General features: G+C 40.3%; 2 protein-coding genes across 4 annotated transcripts in view; one reads left to right on the top strand and one right to left on the bottom strand.

The window, feature by feature from the left end:
* Positions 1–18,539, top strand: part of LOC137253779 (adenosine deaminase 2-like) — an 89,253-nt gene that overhangs the window by 45,897 nt on the left and 24,817 nt on the right. The window contains exon 2 of one of the 3 annotated variants that reach the window (XM_067791226.1): positions 8,335–8,370. The exons of the other annotated variants lie outside the window; for them this stretch is intronic. The gene's annotated coding sequence lies outside the window, so the exon portion shown is untranslated. The remainder of the gene's footprint in view (positions 1–8,334; positions 8,371–18,539) is intronic. 3 annotated transcript variants of the gene reach the window in all.
* LOC137254308 (adenosine deaminase 2-A-like) lies at positions 6,412–7,629 on the bottom strand. Its single transcript, XM_067791973.1, has 3 exons — positions 6,841–7,629; positions 6,592–6,774; positions 6,412–6,528 (listed from the first exon to the last, which is right to left on the bottom strand). The coding sequence occupies exons 1-3, from the start codon at positions 7,627–7,629 to the stop codon at positions 6,412–6,414; spliced, it is 1,089 nt and encodes a 362-aa protein (XP_067648074.1).

Below are 18,539 nucleotides of genomic sequence, written 5' to 3'. Positions count from 1 at the left end.
GTAGCCCATTTTAAGAAACATAAAAAAGCGACAACGACGTGAGGTAAATAAAAAAAATTATACGGATTGATTCGAATAATTTAAGAAAAATGCGGAGCCCTATACCGGACCTAAATAACTTGGACCATATGTTCCATTATCGTCGACTCATATCTCTTGGAATGGGCTGGCGACTTAATAATTTTTTGACATAGATGCAAGTTTTAATATTGCGTTAAAATGTTCATAACCTCGTACCATACGCATATTCCTTTGCGACACATTCCGGACTCATCCTATACTAATCGCATTTTATGCAGGGTAAGTAAAAGGTAGCGAAAGCTACACACACACAAACACATGTATTCAGGAACGTGGTTTACGTCGTGTGTCAATGTATCAATGAATCAATCAGTCACAAAATTATTCGAGAATGTAATACGCGGATAATCCAGATCTGTGTGGAAGCTAACAAGTGAGAGAATGTGCATTGGCAGAGCTATAAAAGCGTAAGCTATTAAGTTCGATTTTAACTAATCGTTAGGTTAGGTAGTAGTGGCTGCCCCATGGGCACACTTAGGCCAGTATCTGTTGGCACGTTGTGGTACCACAGAAAGACTCCATTAGCCCTCCTCTACGAACCATTTCGAGGACCTGATAAAATCTACCAAGTCCCTTATTTCATGCTCCCAGACCTGGCGGAGATTGCTCACGAAGGAAACTCCGAGACAGTGTTGTCTGGGGCGACTTAACGCCTGGCAGTTGCAGATGAGGTGCATCACCGTTTCCTCTTCCTCGTCTTCTCTACAACTTCTGCAGCATCATCGAAGGGGCGCTCCTAGCCTTTCCGCATGCCGTCCGATGAGGCAGTGCCCTGTCATAACTCCTACAAATGAGGAGATTTTGTGTCTGCTTATGGTGTATACGTGACGGGATCTCTTAGTATCCCATTTAGGCCAGGATTGCTTTGAATTTCTACACCCCGGGGTTAGTAGTCATCTTTTGTTGGCTTGACTGTAGGTATACTCTTTTAGCATTAGCTTGCAAGTGGCAAAAGGCATACCTAGGCGTTCTTTGTCAGGACGAATCTGTCTGGTCGTACCCTGCCTAGCAAGTTCGTCTGCAGCGCAGTTGCCCTCTATGTCCCTGTGTGCCGGGACCCATGTGAGGTGTACACGGTTCTGCTGGGCCATCTCTTGAAGAGATCGTTGACAGTTTAGTGTCAATTCGGAGTTGAATGAATAGGAACCAAGCGATTTTATTGCCGCTTGGCTATCGCTGAAAATAAAGATATCCTTGCCGGTATTGTGTATACCCATTTCAGTCGGGGCTTCTATGATAGCTGCTACTTCTGCTTGGAAGACGCTGCAATGATCAGGTAGTCTGAAAGAAAGTTGGATATCTGGGTCATTTGCAAATACGCCTCCTCCAATCCTATCGTCCAGCTTAGAACCGTCGGTGAATATGGAAATGCTGCCTGTGGTATCCAGGAACCTTCCCGGCTCCAATAAAGTTGCTGTCCGCATCTGTTGTGTTCGCACACCGGTCTGTAGTTCGAGGAATGAAGTCGTAATTACACAGTATGCTGCCGTGACCTGTAGGCTTAGTGCTCCAACTGGACGATTCTCTTAACCACAGTGCTGATATTGCAGCTGCGCGGTATCCTGCTAGATCCAAAGGTAGGATGTCAATAATGATTTCAAGAGCAGCGCTTGGCGTTCCTCTCAGAGCACCACTTTTGCAGATCATACTAGATCTGTGCACTTTTTCTAGTAAGTTTCGGTTTGACGCCTTGTCCAAGGCTGTCCACCATACAACTACCCCGTACAGCAGTATGGATCGGATAATCGATGTGTAGATCCATCTGCAAATCCATCTGGGGGTTAGATGCCATTTTTTGTCTATGGCTCTTTGCATGTGTATAAAGCGATATACGCTTTTTCTGGCGCTGGATAATATTATCTTTCCAGTTCAACCTTTTGTACAGAACTACGCCTAGGGATTTAGCCCTATCGGCCAGATTAAGGCGCGCTTCGTTTAGTTCCGCTAGACTTAACGGTGGTATTTTGTACCGTTTGGTGAATAGAACAAGTTCCACCTTGTCTGAATTGACGCTGAGTTCGCATATGGAGGCCCACGGGGAAACCTCCCACGGTGCTACTTGCATCAAGTCACACAAGGTTTGGGGGAATTTGCCCCTATAAGCGATAGCTAGGTCGTCCACATATGCCACAACCTTGCCGCCACCACAGCGTATGTCTCGTAATAACGAGTTCACCGTTAGGTTCTGAGGCTGTGCAGTCTCAGTGGATTTGCCCTTGATGTAGGCATGTGGATAGCCAGATATGACCTTGCTCTCAATAGTGGTCGTGATGAAATCACTTAAGATCCTCTCTAGGGCCATTAGCACAAAGGACGAGAGACTAATCGGTCTGTAGTCCTTTGGCTCGTAATGAGAGGCTTTACCAGCCTTGGGAATGAAGATAACCGTAGCGTTTCTCCACGCATGCGGAATATAATTTAAAGCCAAACAGGCATAATGGATATGACATAGCCATCTGGCTGTTACCTCCAAGGAGCTAATGAGTTGTGCGGAACGATCCTGACTACTTGACCCTCTCTTCCGTTATGGGTATATTTATGGCTAGATTTTTTACAGGTACTTCTGGTGAGTAGTTCTGGTTTCCAGGAAAATGTGTGTCCAGGAGCAGCTCTATAGTCTCCCCTTCTGAGCTGGTCCTGGTACCGTCATGCCTCTGTAAAAAGCTCATTCCTGTTTGAGATTTTTAAAGCAATCATCGCAGCCTTGCTGTATCGTTAACGCTTTCTACTCCTGTACAGAAGTTTCCCCACGAAGTTCTCTTCGCCTTTCTTAGAGCTTTTTTGTATGCCCTTAATTGTCATTGTGGCTCATTGTCTAGGCTTTTTGCCCTGTTAAACTGTGTCCTGCAAGAATTGCGAGGTAAGTCCAGGTCATGGAACCACCAGTGGGGTTTACGCTTTCCGCGTGGTTTTGGCTCTGGGCAAGCCTGATCGAGGGAATTAGAGAGTGCCGTTGTAAAAGTCACTACCAGATCCTCACGCTCCTCATTAGAAAAGGAGATTTGTGAGGGCAATTCCTTTAGGTACCTAGATAGCAGAAAATTGTGGGTTTCTCAGTTCGTATTGCGTGGGTTACGTTTTACGATGGGTTATTCCACCAAAAAGTCTATCAAAACTTCGATGTAGCGGTGGTCTTAGAAGCAGTGTTCCTCTAGAACACGCCATTTTTCTACACATCCGTACATACTTTCACTACAAATGGTGAGGTCTATGACCTCTACGATTTTTAGTAATAAAAGTTGGTTCGTTACCAATGTTGCAAGCTACCAGGGTAGTTGCTAAAAGGTAATCAGAAAGTGACTCATCACGAGTGTTGATATCGGAACTTCCCTATTGGACGTGATGTGCATTTGCGTCCGCTCCGATAATTAAGTGGCCTTTGCTGAGTTCGGCCACCAGATCTTTCACTATCCTATGCGGAGGAGGTTCCTCAGTATCATACGACATGTACACAAATGCCATCGGTATGCCAGTGTTCCCAACTGCCAAGCTGACCGCAGTCGTGTCGCCATTGCTATATTTAGGTAAAAGAAAGATGTTTAGCTCAGACTTTACCAGGATGCAGGTTCTAATTTTACCTTCTGCTGAAGCTCGGATGAGCTTGAACCCACTGGCCCCAAACCGCAGATCCTGGAGTTATTTCCGCAGGGTTCTTGGATGAGGACCACGTCGAAGTCGCCTTTATAAAGAATTCAGACTCCCCTCCCTCCACTACCGTAACGTCGGCCGCTTCCCCGTCGCTATCCAGGAAGTAATCCTCCATCGTCAGCACCTGCACAAACTGACGAGGCGGAAACCATACTCTCCGTGCCGGGGCATTGACGATGCCGTAATACACCCTTCCATTGCACCTACTGAGGAGCTCTAGAGTATCCTTATTGAGGGCCAAGACGACCTGCCTCCTCGGCCCAACAGCGTCCTCGACTCGGATTACACTGCAGTCGTGCGTCGGGAGAGCGGGTTCATGACCTGCAGAATCCGCAGAATTCTTTCTGGTTCAGCTGGAGTTGCTGGAACCCATGCTCTTGCCCTTGGTCTGGCTGGAATGTCAATCCAGTCGACGTCATCTATCTTAACCCGGGATAGACAGGGCCCAGCCTTGCAGCTGATGCTTTGTATAAAGTAACAGTTCTTGCGTCGTCGCAGGCGAAGACCTTGATCTGACCCTGGTATCATCCCGCATCAGTACCACGTGGCGGAGTGCCCGGAGACTCCGTCATAACGCCAAGAACGGCGTTACCGATTTCGTTCCTGACATACGGCCGCCGGTCTTTCGGGATGGCCCCCGGTCAATTCCGCGGTTTAAGATACCTATAAGAATCTTGTCCTTGGCCTTACCTACCCCAGGGTGTATTTGGTGCCTTTTCGGTGGAGGTTTGATATCCTCGTCCGACCTTTGGCATTTGTAGGGGGTAGCGCTGTTTGCAGCCGGTCCGAGATTGCCTCGGAAATTTGGCAGCAGGGCCTGCGCCTTTTCCTCCGCGTTCCTGGTACTATGTGGCAGCGAGTCCAGCGGTACCCCTTCATATTTTTTAAGTACCTTAGCGGCCCGCTTTTTATCCCGGTGGTCCCCGGAAGAGTTCAGACCCGAAGTTTCCTCCGCGATCGCTCTCCCGGTTTGACGCTTCTTTGCCGCCTCCGTCTCCCTTGAGCAAGCAGATCGGGAGACCCCCGCTGCGGTCATAGGGAGAACGGTTAAGAAACTGGCGTCTGGTGGGCGCACAGTAGCAGCAGGCGCTCCGGTGTCCGCCGTTACCGGCACGACTGCCTTCGCAACCTTACTGGTACTGGCCCCCGTCGAGTCGCTAGAAGCTGTTGAACCCGTTGAAGTTGCCCTCATCCGGTTTGGGGAGAACCGACCCGTAGTTGCCATTGCGGTCAGTCCCCCGGTTGTACCTTAAATTGCGGCTACCTCTTCCCTTGGGTCGGAGTGGCCAGGTCGTGAGACCCCTGCCCCAGCCGCGCTTGGTCGGCATCGGCAGGTGCGGTGGCGTTCGGCGTTGGTAGCGCAATTCCACCCGCAGCCGTACTGATGCTAACCTCCACCAAGTCACTATTCCCTCTATTTGAGGCCCCCCTTAACTCCTGTTGCATTTGCGCCCTCAGGGCGTGTTTCCTCCTTCGGCAGTTGCGCCGACGGTGCCCTTCCCCTTGCGGAGGAGGACGAAATTTTGTTCTTATTTTTATTGGAATTCGTCTTGGTCGTACGACTCTTCGCCAGACGAGGCCAGCTAACGGTCTAATATTTTCGAAGGGGAAATGATTCGTCCACCGCGGCAGAGCACCTTACCGCGGTAAGACCAAAATACTCTCTGAGGCGGCCCGGTATCAGAGAGGCTCCGTTCAAATACAGCCTGATTTACTTCCCGGCTGCAAACCTCCAATGGGCACGGTGTCGCATAACACCCTGGAGGGGTTAGTGCCTACCCGTCGCGAGCGTAACTAAACATTACTGAGTCTAGTTTGTTGGATGCGAAATACTGGTCGGTTTTGAAAACCTTTCTATTTTTATACAAATAACTGCAAAGCGCGACAGCCTTCGAAGAGATTTTAGGCCGAGCTTCTCTTACAATTTGCGTCGTACTCTTTTAATTTATTCCCACAAATTGGCGGGACGGATTCTACATGTTTTACGCCGACTTCGAATGTCATCTTGAAGGCAGATGAGTTTTCGCTGAGAAGATTTTTATGACAAAAATACATTCGAAAGTGTTTATTCGCTGCACTATCTTCATATCCGCGTTAAGCTCATAGAGCTCATCATTATACATCCTTTGATACTCGCTGTCAGCAGCGCGGACAGAACCATGCATTTTCCGTAGAATTTTTCTCCGAAACCGTCCATGATTACGAGCCATATATCAGGACAGGTTTGAGGAGCGACTTGTAGAGCATGCTTTTTGTTCGTCGAGGGAGGTCTTTACTATTCAACTATCTATACTTTGATTTCTTAGGTGACATTGTTTTTGCTGTTACCAAATAGACGAAATCCTTCACAATTTCGGTTTAATATCTGTCAACAGTATAGTGGTTGCCAAGGCGCGTATGCGTTGATTCTTTCTTGGTTGACAGTAAGCACTTCGTCTTGTCCTCATTTATTGCAAATCAACTCTTTTTGCCTCTTTATGTAATGAAGAGAAGGCGCAACTCACGTCGGGTTAGCTAAGGCCAATAATATCAATATCGTCAACATATCCCAGTAGTTGTATGCTCTTATAATAGGTTCCACCATCAATCAGTTTTTTGACAATGGGCTTCAGTCGGTTCTCAGGATCGTCTTTCTTGTGGATTGAGCAGAGCAAACTTAAATTCCGATCAGGAAGCATGCGCTCATTCGACCGTATTTTTTATAGTTGATGCATGTTCTTTAGGTACATTTTTCTTCCGACGAAAATTCATTTGCTGTCGGAAAATATGCGAATATATTGGTTTTAAACGCACGGGAAACTCAAAAAGTTCGAATATCATTAAAAAATGCTATGTGTGTAGAAAAAATATTTGATCACAAACCTTCAACAATAACGCATTGCCCAGATATTCGATGAAGCGTGAATAATCCCCCTTACGTGTGGGTGCATAGATTAGACGCGAACCAATCCAATCTGATTGTAATGCACGAAAGCGTAAATCAGCATTACGCACAGCGTGCGTCGTATTCAAAATGGTAAAATTACCATCATGCAAATCATATAGCTATGCAGAAGATAAAAGTAGCTTATTAACTTCAAGAAAGTCTCTCAATTAATATCATATACTCACCACCGGCAGTACAGATCGTATTTCCAAATATTGCACGCCATCTGCATAAAATTCTTCCAAAGCCCTATGCATACACGCCTCCCACACGGGTGCATAAGAGAGTAGTCCAATAACAAGACGAAATATGTTACGAAAACTACGCCATACTGCATCTTCGTTTGGGAAGTGCTCATGCGGATATAACGTCAATTGCGCCAGTAATTTCTTATCAACAACATCGCTGCTCTCTACTGAACGTAGCGCACTCAAAAGCATCCATTCACAACTCCTCTCGCTTTGCGGTTGCAACAAAGCGAAATGCATCTTGATAAACTCTTTGTACTTGCTAAGCGCTATACAAATCCACAAGTGCTCACGATATGTCAGCTGTAGTAGATATTCACTACTGCATAGAGCCATATCGTGTGCATGTAAAACTGCACCTTTTGGCATAGCTTGCAGCAAGCGAAAGAGCGTTGTATTTTGAATCTTCACATATGAGCGGAAGAAATGTTCAGCCACTTGAAGGTGTGTTAAGTTTTTCATGCCCATCTCTAGGTCGTGCCTTTTCTCCAACATAATTTTTTCATTGACAACTCTTTCGTTAGCGTTGAGTAGCACGCGCCCACCAAGTTGAATGTTGGCTTCACGCTCCAAGGTATTGGCGCGCATTGTTTCATAGACGCGCACGCGTTCTGCCAGTGGTGAATAGCTCATCAATGTGGGTAACTCTAGCAGCACTACGAACACTAAGCAGTTGGCTAAAAGAAGAAATATCGCTACATTGCGCAACCAACGGGAGTGCGTCATCGTATCTTAATCGCTGTAAATCTACGTTTAGACTTGATAGTGTCTATGATCGCTGTTGCTGAGATGTACATATGTCTAACAAAGTATGTAATTTTTTTCTGTTCTTCTATTAAAATCACAGCTTATTGTAGTCAGTTTACAAACAAATCGCGGCCACCGTGGTGTGATGGTAGCGTGCTCCGCCTATCACACCGTATGCCCTGGGTTCAACTCCCGGGCAAAGCAACATCAAAATTTTAGAAATAATGTTTTTCAATTATAAGAAAATTTTTCTAAGCGGGGTCGCCCCTCGGCAGTGTTTGGCAAGCGCTCCGGGTGTATTTCTGCCATGAAAAGCTCTCAGTGAAAACTCATCTGCCTTGCAGATGCCGTTCGGAGTCGGCATAAAACATGTAGGTCCCGTCCGGCCAATTTGTAGGGAAAATCAAGAGGAGCACGACGCAAATTGGAAGAGAAGCTCGGCCTTAGATCTCTTCGGAGGTTATTGCGCCTTACATTTATTTTTTTTTTTTTTTTACAAACAAATTGCCCCTGGCCCCGGCTTGTAATTATCTTGAGTGAAAACAGAAACTTACGGTGTGATTTGCAAATAGCGCACGGAAATAATACCGAGAATTCGCAACATTTATTAATTAAGTTATATTTTTTTTAATGGTATAAAATTGAGAATTTTTATTTAATTTTTTTAACATTTTTTTTTTACAGCTCGAGCTTGACAAGAAAATGATGTTTTTTTAAAAGGTATCGGAAGCAACTGTCGATAAAGCAATCTTCAAAGGTCACAAGAAGTAAAAATTCCCCAAAAAATGAGCAGAAGTGATTAGCTTAGACAATGTGGCCCAGAGATGACGATTTTTGAATTTTTTCATCTCGGGATTTTCGGGAACTGAAATTTTAATCAATCAAATATGCAAACATTTTGCACACAACATTTTTTTATAATTTTTAAGGTGTCATCTCTAGATTGAAGTGCGAAATAAAATGGAAATGTGAAAAATTTACTGTGGATGCGAGATGTATGAAAAATTTTGTTATTTAGTTACCAATTAGCAAATCAACATATATGTAATACTCATATATTGCTACAATAGGCCAGGTACATTCCCAAACATCAGAGTGCCGATATATTGCTGTTTAAAGTTTTTCTTTTTGTATTCAGTAATCGAATGTACCTAATTTTAAATTCTTTCTTGTCACACTCATAGTACAGATTTACAAGTATGATATGCATGAGAAGGAAACAATTCCTTTCACTTTCTAACACACTGCCGTTTGACACTTCGGTCAGTGTCAAACTAGTGTGGAACTCAGTGGAACCTGAGTGGAACATGCGTTTGACACTGAACGAAGTGCCAAAATTACCGGGGTTGCTGTCGTGGAAAGCGACGCAGGGAAATAAAAAAAGGAGCGGAATATCAGATATGGGTTGCCGTGATGGTAAATTTTTTTACGAATTTAGTATGAAAATGTATTGCACCTATATGCGTCCTCAGAAAATTATACAAAAGTCTTGAATTGGGGTATCTGAGGACGCGTAGTTATAGCAGCATTAAGAATAGAAACACGAGTGCTAAGTTTTTCTACCCGTTCAAAAGTTCTCCGCGAAAAACAGTTTAAAACCGAAGTCGACTGCAATAACCCGTTCAAAAATGCGGAAAGAGAAATAAAAAGACGCGTTTTGTCCTGTTATCTACAGTTCATAGGCGAAAAAGTATTCGAATTATTGGAAGCAAGGCAAAACGCCTCTATTAATACCCCCTCGACGGTTTTGGTCGTGTCTTAGCAATCGTCCCCGGTAATAAAGTATGACAATTTGTTAATTAAAATTGTCCAAAATATTTGGATTTTAAAGAGAGATGTAATTAAGTGCTCATTTGAAAGTAAATAAGGATGTTTCTTTGTAATTTTGCAATAAAAATTTTACACAGTTTTCGTTAGCAGCTACTACACTTATCTTGGACCTAAGAAGTACAACAGTGCCAAATAGCATCCACACAAAAAACGAACAAGAACAAGCATTTTATCAGGTGAGCGTGGCTGTGTATGTGCGCGCTGCTACATATCCTACTTGTAGACCTGTACTATTATCACACTATGATGCTACAATCACAAAAATTTTATAGGCTGTCTTGTTTTGATTTCGAATTCAAAACACATTGTGAGCATTTTCTATTAGCAATATAAGAGTTTTACATATATGCAAATCAATGAACATCGAAACAAAATTTCGTCTATGTTACCTAAAACCAAAAAAAGTAGACGGCGCGATATACCTTCGAGAAGATTTAGGCCGAGCTCCTCTTCCAATTTGCGTCATGCTACTTTTAAATGTTTTCTAAATATTGGCGTCACGGAACTTACATACATGTTTTATGCCGACTTGAAGTGGGATCTGCAAGCAGATGCATTTTTATTGAGAAACTTGTGGCACTCGCAGTCTATGCCAAACCACTGCCGAGAAGAGATCCCGATTAAAAAAACGACCATAACACCGCAACACCACGGTGGCATAGATCAATGATGTGTAATATATGAGTCATATAGATCGATGTCTAGGCAGTTTCGGGAAAAGCGAGCAAAAGCACTCGAACGCACAGGGAAGAGAGATTGTGGGCTATTGCAGAAAAACACTAGCGTAGTTTCGAGACTATTCCTCGGCTTTTTCGCGACTATACAGTGACTGTTATAAGGATCTGCCTATTTTGGACCGTTTCGCAATTCCACGGTTGTTTTCGAAATCAATTAGGAACTTTTTCTCGGGACTGTTTATGAATCGCTTCAGAAAGCTAGTTGTTTAACTAAAGAAAGGTTTAAGTAAGAAAACGAGGATAATCTCGTTATATTTAAACTAAGTCTAAAACACCTAAAAACAAGGTGCCTTATAATAACGGACTTCCCGCCGAACAACTTTTTATGGTGTTTTTGGTGTTTTCAATAAATTACTTTGCAGGGAGTAATTTTTGACTCATCCTTTAAATGATTAACAAGTTCTAGCGGGGATCCAAGCAGTTTTAACACAAAAAACGTACTTTAAAAATTATTTTTGTCATTTTATTTTTCGCTTGAAAAATAAAACTTATTTTTATAAGCTTTTATTTAGTTTCACTTCTGTTGTATGTAATGGAATCTTGCAAGTTAAATTTGATACACTTCCCGGTGTCCGATTGAGCTGAATCCCACGCTTGCGAAAAGCGGAGACACAACCCTCTGTTGTATTTCTGTGTATAACCAACATAGCTGATTTTTTAAGGCTGTTTAACTCTGTAATCTTTGCTGTAATTTATTTTGCTTTTGAAAAAATTACCTATTTGAAAAAAGCTGTCTGAAAAATATTGGCATAACAAATTAAGTTAAATCAACAATGGAAAATCTTGGAAAATTTGAGCAGATGTGGCAATTTCGCGCGTTCGTTGAACGAAATATTGACAATCTATTGATCATCGCTAGGAAATTAGCGACATTCCATCAACTAAGCAGCACTTTAGCAATACTACTGCTATTATTTGGCTGCTCAAACACACCCATATTAATTGTGCATTAAATCTAAAATATAAAACTCAAAAATGACTCCGGTTGTTATGTTCGCAACATTTATTTGGTTCAAATACACAAGCAGTAATAGCCAAAGCCATAATAATTTACACGGGCCATTAATTCTTTCTCTGATTCAAAAGCTGAACTACCAGCGCTACCGTCATCAGCTCAGTGCCATCATTGCCAGTAGCGCAAATAACACCAAACTCGTGCCTGACACACAAAAGTCGTTTCACTCAATAGCGCAAGTGAAATGTACTTCGCACTCACCACTAAGTAGCGTCAAAAATTCGCTTGGAGTCATTGCGCCAATGAGCTACATTGAGCTGGCACCGCATTGGCGCTGGCGCCATGCAATTTACATCACTAAAATTGCGCGAATGCCCAGGCTCATGACCTTTTTAATCCAGATGGTGAAAACGAAGCATGGGCAAAACGTATGGTGTATTCCTGGCGCAGCCGTCTCCTCATTATCAAGTCATTTCTCATTATCAATTGTATGTATTCTCAATATGAAGTAACATTTTTCACTATCAATTTATATTTTCTCAATAAGTAGATACGCTTCTCATTATCATATTTTATTTTCTCATTATAAAGTTGGATTTCCCATTATCGATTTGCGTTTTCTTAATAACCGTGTTTTTTTTATACGCGTATACGTTTCGTTTCCGCGTGAAAAAAACGCCTTTCCTCGCTTAGATAAAGCTTAGGAGACCCATCTAGCGGCTGTGGTTAAACAACTAGCTACAGCAACAGGGTGTAGCGAAAAGCGGAGACACAACCCTCTGTTTTATTTCTGTGTATAACATATAGCTGAATCACTTGTGATAAATAGTGGATGCGCATAGAATACACCGAATTAGTGCAGAGGGTGAAACATAGACACATATTTCAGTTACATCTGAGTATAATGCGCATTGAAATTTAGTAGTAATAATTTTATACGAAGCAATTTCAGAGGTGTATTTAAAGTTTGTCGCTTAGCAGTCCATATAAAGTTTAAGCGTAAGCGTACATATATAGATGAGAAAAAAAAACACAGCTAATATAAACTTATATTTCTCAATACAAAGATATATATTCTCATTATAAACTGGAAAAATTGTAGTGCGTAAACGAACTGTCAAATTTGGTATGAAAAATCATTTACAACATTTCATGGTTTAAACGCGATAAACTCAAAGAATGCAACCTTGCAAACAACAGCCGTCATTTTCATGTGTAAAAATTCTGTGATACAACGAACGCTAACGCGGTTAGGTTGTTATCGGTAAGTGTTGCATACTTTTCTGCGCACTTGATTTTGTTTTACAGATTTTTGGCGATGGAATTTTAGCTAAGCGAAAGTTGGAATATTAGCCGTTTTTTTATACACGCGTATACATTTACGTTTGCGCTGGAAAAAAACGCCTATCCTCGCTTAGATAATGCTTAGGAGACCCATCTAGCGGCAGTGGTTAAACAACTAGCTACAGCTACAGGGTGTAACGAAAAGCGGAGACACGACCCTATGTTGTATGCCTGTGTATAACATATGTAGGGTTATATTTATATTCAACTTTAAATGTACCTACTTTAAATAAATTGAATTTTTGGTTCTTGTTAATTTTTATACTCAGTTGAGCAGAGCACACAGAGTATATTAACTTTGATTAGATAACGGTTGGTTGTACGGGTATAAAGGAATCGAGATAGATATAGACTTCCATATATCAAAATTATCAGTATCGAAAAAAAATTTGATTGAGCCATGTCCGTCCGTCCGTCCGCCCGTTAACACGATAACTTGAGTAAATTTTGAGGTATCTTGACGAAATTTGGTATGTAGGTTCCTGGGCACTCATCTCAGATCGCTATTTAAAATGAACGATATCGGACTATAACCACGCCCACTTTTTCGATATCGAAAATTTCGAAAAATCGAAAAAGTGCGATAATTCATTACCAAAGACGGATAAAGCGATGAAACTTGGTAGGTGGGTTGAACTTATGACGCAGAATAGAAAATAAGTAAAATTTTGGACCATGGGCGTGGCACCGCACACTTTTTAAAGAAGGTAATTTAGAAGTTTTGCAAGCTGTAATTTGGCAGTCGTTCAAGATATCATGATAAAATTTGGCAGGAACGTTACTTGTATTACTATATGTATGCTTAATAAAAACTAGCAAAATCGGAGAACGACCACGCCCACTTAAAACAAATTTTTTTTAAAGTGAAATTTTTACAAAAAATTTAATATCTTTACAGTATATAAGTAAATTATGTCAACATTCAACTCCAGTAATGATATGGTGCAACAAAATATAAAAACAAAAGAAAATTTCAAAATGGGCGTGGCTCCGCCCTTTTTCATTTGATTTGTCTAGGATACATTTAATGCCATAAGTCGAACAAATATTTACCAATCCTTGTGAAATTTGGCAGGCGCTTAGATTCTAGGACGATAATTGTTTTCTGTGAAAAAGGGCGAAATCGGTTGAAGCCACGCCCAGTTTTTATACACAGTAGGTCGTATGTCCTTCCGCTCGGCCGTTAACACGATAACTTGAGCAAAAATCGATATATCTTTACTAAACTCAGTTCACATAATTATCTGAACACACTTTGTATTGGTATAAAAAATGGCCGAAATCCGACTATGAACACACCCACTTTTTCGATTTCGAAAATTACGAAAAATGAAAAAAATGCCATAATACTATACCAAATACGAAAAAAGGGATGAAACATGGTAATTGCATTGGTTTATTGACGCAAAATATAACTTTAGAAAAAAACTTTGTGAAATGGGTGTGACACCTACCATATTAAGTAGAAGAAAATGAAAAAGTTCTGCAGAGCGAAATCGAAAGCCCTTGGAATCATGGCAGGAATACTGTTCGTGGTATTACATATAAATAAATTAGCGGTACCCGACACATGATGTTCTGGGTCACCCTGGTCCACATTTTGGTCGAAATCTCGAAAACGCCTTCACATATACAACTACCACAACTCCCTTTTAAAATTCTTATTAATACCTTTAATTTGACACCCATATAGTACAAACAAATTCTAGAGTCACGCCTGGCCCACCTTTATATCGATAATTCGAAAAGGCGTCCAACCATAGAACTAAGACCCACTCCCTTTTAAAATACTCATTAACACCTTTGGTTTGATACTCATATTGTAAAAACGCATTCTAGAGTCATCCCTGGTCCACCTTTATGGCGATATCTCGAAAAGGCGTCCACCTAAAAAACTAAGGCCCACTCCCTTTTAAAATACTCATTAGCACCTTTCATTTGATACCCATATCGTACAAACAAATTCTAGAGTCACCCCTGGTCCACCTTTATGGCGATATCTCGAAAAGGCGTCCACCCATAGAACTAAGGCCCACTCCCTTTTAAAATACTCATTAACACCTTTCATTTGATACCCATATCGTACAAACAAATTCTAGAGTCACCCCTGGTCCACCTTTATGGCGATATCTCCAAAAGCCGTCCGCCTATAGAACTAAGACCCACTCCCTTTTAAAATTCTCATTAACACCTTTCATTTGATACCCACATCGTACAAACAAATTCTAGAGTCACCCCTGGTCCACCTTTATGGTCATATCTCTAAAAGGCGTCCACCTATAGAACTAAGGCTCACTCCCTTTTAAAATACTCATTAACACCTTTCATTTGATACCCACATCGTACAAACAAATTCTAGAGTCACCCCTGGTCCACCTTTATGGCCATATCTCTAAAAGGCGTCCACCTATAGAACTAAGGCCCACGCCATTTTAAAATACTCATTAACACCTTTCATTTGATACCCATATCGTACAAACAAATTCTAGAGTCACCCCTGGTCCACCTTTATGGCGATATCTCGAAAAGGCGTCCACCCATAGAACTAAGGTCCACTCCCTTTTAAAACACTCATTAACACCTTTCGTTTGACACCCATATTGTACAAACCATTCTAGAGTCACCCCTGGTCCACCTTTATAACGATATCCCGAAAAGGCGTCCACCTATAGAGCTAAGGCCCACTCCCTTTTAAAATACTCATTAACACCTTTCATTTGATACCCATATCGTACAAACAAATTCTAGAGTCACCCCTGGTCCACCTTTGTGGCGATATCTCGAAAAGGCGTCCACCGATAGAACTGAGGCCAAAGCCCTTTTAAAATACTCATTAACACCTTTCATTTGATACCCATATCGTACAGACAACACATTCCAGTGTTACCCTAGGTTCATTTTCCTACATGTTGATTATCCCTTATTTTGTCTCCATAGCTCTCAACTGAGTATGTAATGTTCGGTTACACCCGAACTTAGCCTTCCTTACTTGTTTATATTTCAATTTTGTTTCAAAAATTTTCATTCTGATATAAAATTTTAAAAACGAATTATTAGCATACATTTAGGAGACATTATAATAAAGATATTTTATAAAATAAAATAGTGCGTGTATAATAAATAGTGGTATAATTAACAACTACCACATTGGCGATCAGCCAGCTTTTTTAAAAGCGTACAAAACAACCCATAATATAAAAAGATTAGCAGAAAATTTACGAATGCTCAGTGCCATTACTTGGTCATCTTGTTGAGATCCTGAACGCTGAATGTATTAAAAGATAGAAAGCAACCAAGCAAATATTAAATAATAATAACACAAAAACCGTGCAACAAAAGCAAAAGCAGTAGTAACAAAAATAGCAAGAAGAAAAACGCTCCTCGTTGATGTAAATTGCTAGAGCAATCAATAATTAAAAGAAGAAAAATATCTCAGCTAAAGCTATAACGTTGGTTCATACACAATTTTCATTTTTTATATGATATCAAATAACAGTAAAACAAAATAATTGGAACCGAACAATATATTGAGCTGAGAGCGTAATCCTTGTGCATTTTAAGCCGAAATTTTATTAAAAGACAAAAATTAGATACACAAAATAAGCGGTGCGATTTATTAATATTACAATATCCTGTATACAATTACAATAACTCAAAAATAAAATTTAAATTTAACTAAAGAATTCATTTGAAATAAAGAGCAGTGAACTACAACAACTATAAAAGAAAGCAGGAACAAACAACAACAACAAATGTAATAGAAACAGCAGCCCGCCCGTGAGTACAGTGAACGTCTGGAGAAGGAACTTAGGACATTTGTTACGAAATTTTGGATCTTCTGGACAAACACCTTATTTCAAAATCAGTAAAAAATATATAATTGCGACAACTATCAACAACAATTAAAGGGATTTGGTGAGCTGTATCTAACATTTAGTTTATTTAAATTTATATCATTTATATGTATATGTATATGTTTCAAAATAGATTAAACATTTTTGTTTTGTAAACGCTCCTTTCCGGAAATTTTTTTATTTCTTCTATAATATAATTTTTGTAATTATTTTTATTAACAATGTTTCATACACGTACATCTACACCACGAAATCAAGTAAACGATTCGCTTATTGATTTGGATAATGAAAATTATCAAAATGATTTACCAAATCCATATGCGAATCAAAATAACGAAATTTTTGCTACATCGGTAAAACTTCCCCAATTTTGGACTAATTGCCCTGAAGCATGGTTCATCCATGCTGAAATGCAATTTAGTCGAAAGAACATTACTCAGGAAGGGACAAAATATGAATATGTCTTAACTGCACTTCCGCAGGAGGTAATTATGACAATTCTTGATTTTATTCAAAATCCTCCTGAAGATGACAAATTTTCTGCATTAAAGAAAATTTTAATTGAACGGCATTCATTAAGTGAGAATGCCAAGTTAGATCGAGTGTTATCCGATTCAGAAATGGGAGATCGTAAACCTTCTGAAGTTTATCGGTCTCTAGTGCTACTCTCTGGAAACTATTTTAGCAAGGAAGTTCTTAAAAAGCTTTGGATAAGGAAGTTGCCAAAAAATTTAAGTATTATCCTTGATAGTTCAAATTCTACTGAAATAAGTGAATTAGTTAAATTAGCCGATAATATTTGGGAAGCTTATAATGAAAATGAAATAGATTCAGTTAGGTATTTTCCAAAATTATCATTAGAGATCATTGAAATTAAAAATCAGATGAGTCAAAATTATTCAAGGTCCCGATCTTTTAGTAGGAATCGCTTTAGAAGTTCCTGTAGATATAGATCAAATTCTCGTGACAACCCAAATTGGGTCTGTGGGTATCATTATAAGTTTGGCAATCAGGCTTTGAAGTGCGAACAACCATGCGCTTTTAAAAATAACAATAGTTCGTCAAACTAAAGTCATCCGTTGTTGCGGCGACAAGCAACGGAGATTTAGACACCTTTACACGTCGCTTATTTATTTTTGATAAAACAAACATATTGAATTTTTTAATAGATAGTGGAGCAGAAATTTCAGTGCTTCCGGTTTCAAAATCTTCATGTTCGAAAAAGTCATCAGATTTTATTTTAACGGCAGCTAACGGTTCAACGATTTCGACATACGGTAAAAAACTTTTAACTATAAATTTGGGACTGCGTCGCGAATTTCCGTTCACGTTTTTAATAGCAGATATAGCTAAACCAATTATCGGTGCTGATTTTCTGTGTAAATATGGTCTCTTAATTGATGTTAAACGCAAATGCTTAGTAGATCCGGTAACAAGTCTTTCAGTTAACACAATTTCATGTGTTTGTAATGTTTCGCTAGCAAAACTTTTCGCTGTTGATAACAAATTTTCAAAGTTATTGAAAGAATTGCCTTCTTTATTTTCTGAACCAGATTATTCACAACCAGTTAGACATACATCAGTTCACAGATTAGTCACTGAAGAAAATTTACCATTTTCTAAACCAAGGCATTTAGACCCTATTAAATTCAAAGTAGCTAAAACTGAATTCGATTTTTTAGTAAAGACAGGGATATGTAGGCCTTCTAATTCAGCGGTAGCATCTCCTTTGCATCTTGTACCCAAGAAGGAGTTAAATGACTGGCGTCCTTGTGGAGATTTTAGAAGATTAAACGTTTTAACAGTCCCTGATCGTTATCCTTTGCCACATGTTCATGACTTCAACATGAATCTCAGAAATAAGAAAGTATTTTCGAAGCTATATTTGGTAAGAGCTTACCACCAAATTCCAATGGCAGAAGAGGATATCTATAAAACTGCAATTACTACGCCTTTTGGCGTGTTTGAATTTGTACGAATGCCTTTCGGGCTTAGAAACTCCGCACAAACTTTTCAACGGTTTATTAATGAAGTAGTTAATGATTTAGACTTTGTTTTTACATATATTGATGATCTCTTAGTGGCAAGCGAAAATGAGGAACAACATTTCAAAGATCTTCGCGTACTATTTCAGCGTCTCACGGTGTACGGTTTAAATATAAAACCAAG

This window comes from Eurosta solidaginis, chromosome 5, assembly GCF_040869045.1.
Source record: "Eurosta solidaginis isolate ZX-2024a chromosome 5, ASM4086904v1, whole genome shotgun sequence".
In the NCBI taxonomy this organism is placed as follows: Eukaryota; Metazoa; Arthropoda; class Insecta; order Diptera; family Tephritidae; genus Eurosta; species Eurosta solidaginis.
The sequence above is the reverse complement of the archived record's forward strand: the minus strand, read 5'-3'. Positions and strand labels throughout refer to the sequence as shown.

What these genes read in the sequence shown, in the direction of transcription:
- LOC137254308 (XM_067791973.1), bottom strand. Translation starts at nt 7,629, where the DNA reads ATGACGCACTCCCGTTGGTTGCGCAATGTAGCGATATTTCTTCTTTTA. An exon ending in TACGATCTGTACTGCCGGTG is followed by an intron (nt 6,775 to 6,840) that starts GTGAGTATATGA and finishes TCTTCTGCATAG; the next exon opens with CTATATGATTTGCATGATGG. An exon ending in GCAATGCGTTATTGTTGAAG is followed by an intron (nt 6,529 to 6,591) that starts GTTTGTGATCAA and finishes GAACTTTTTGAG; the next exon opens with TTTCCCGTGCGTTTAAAACC.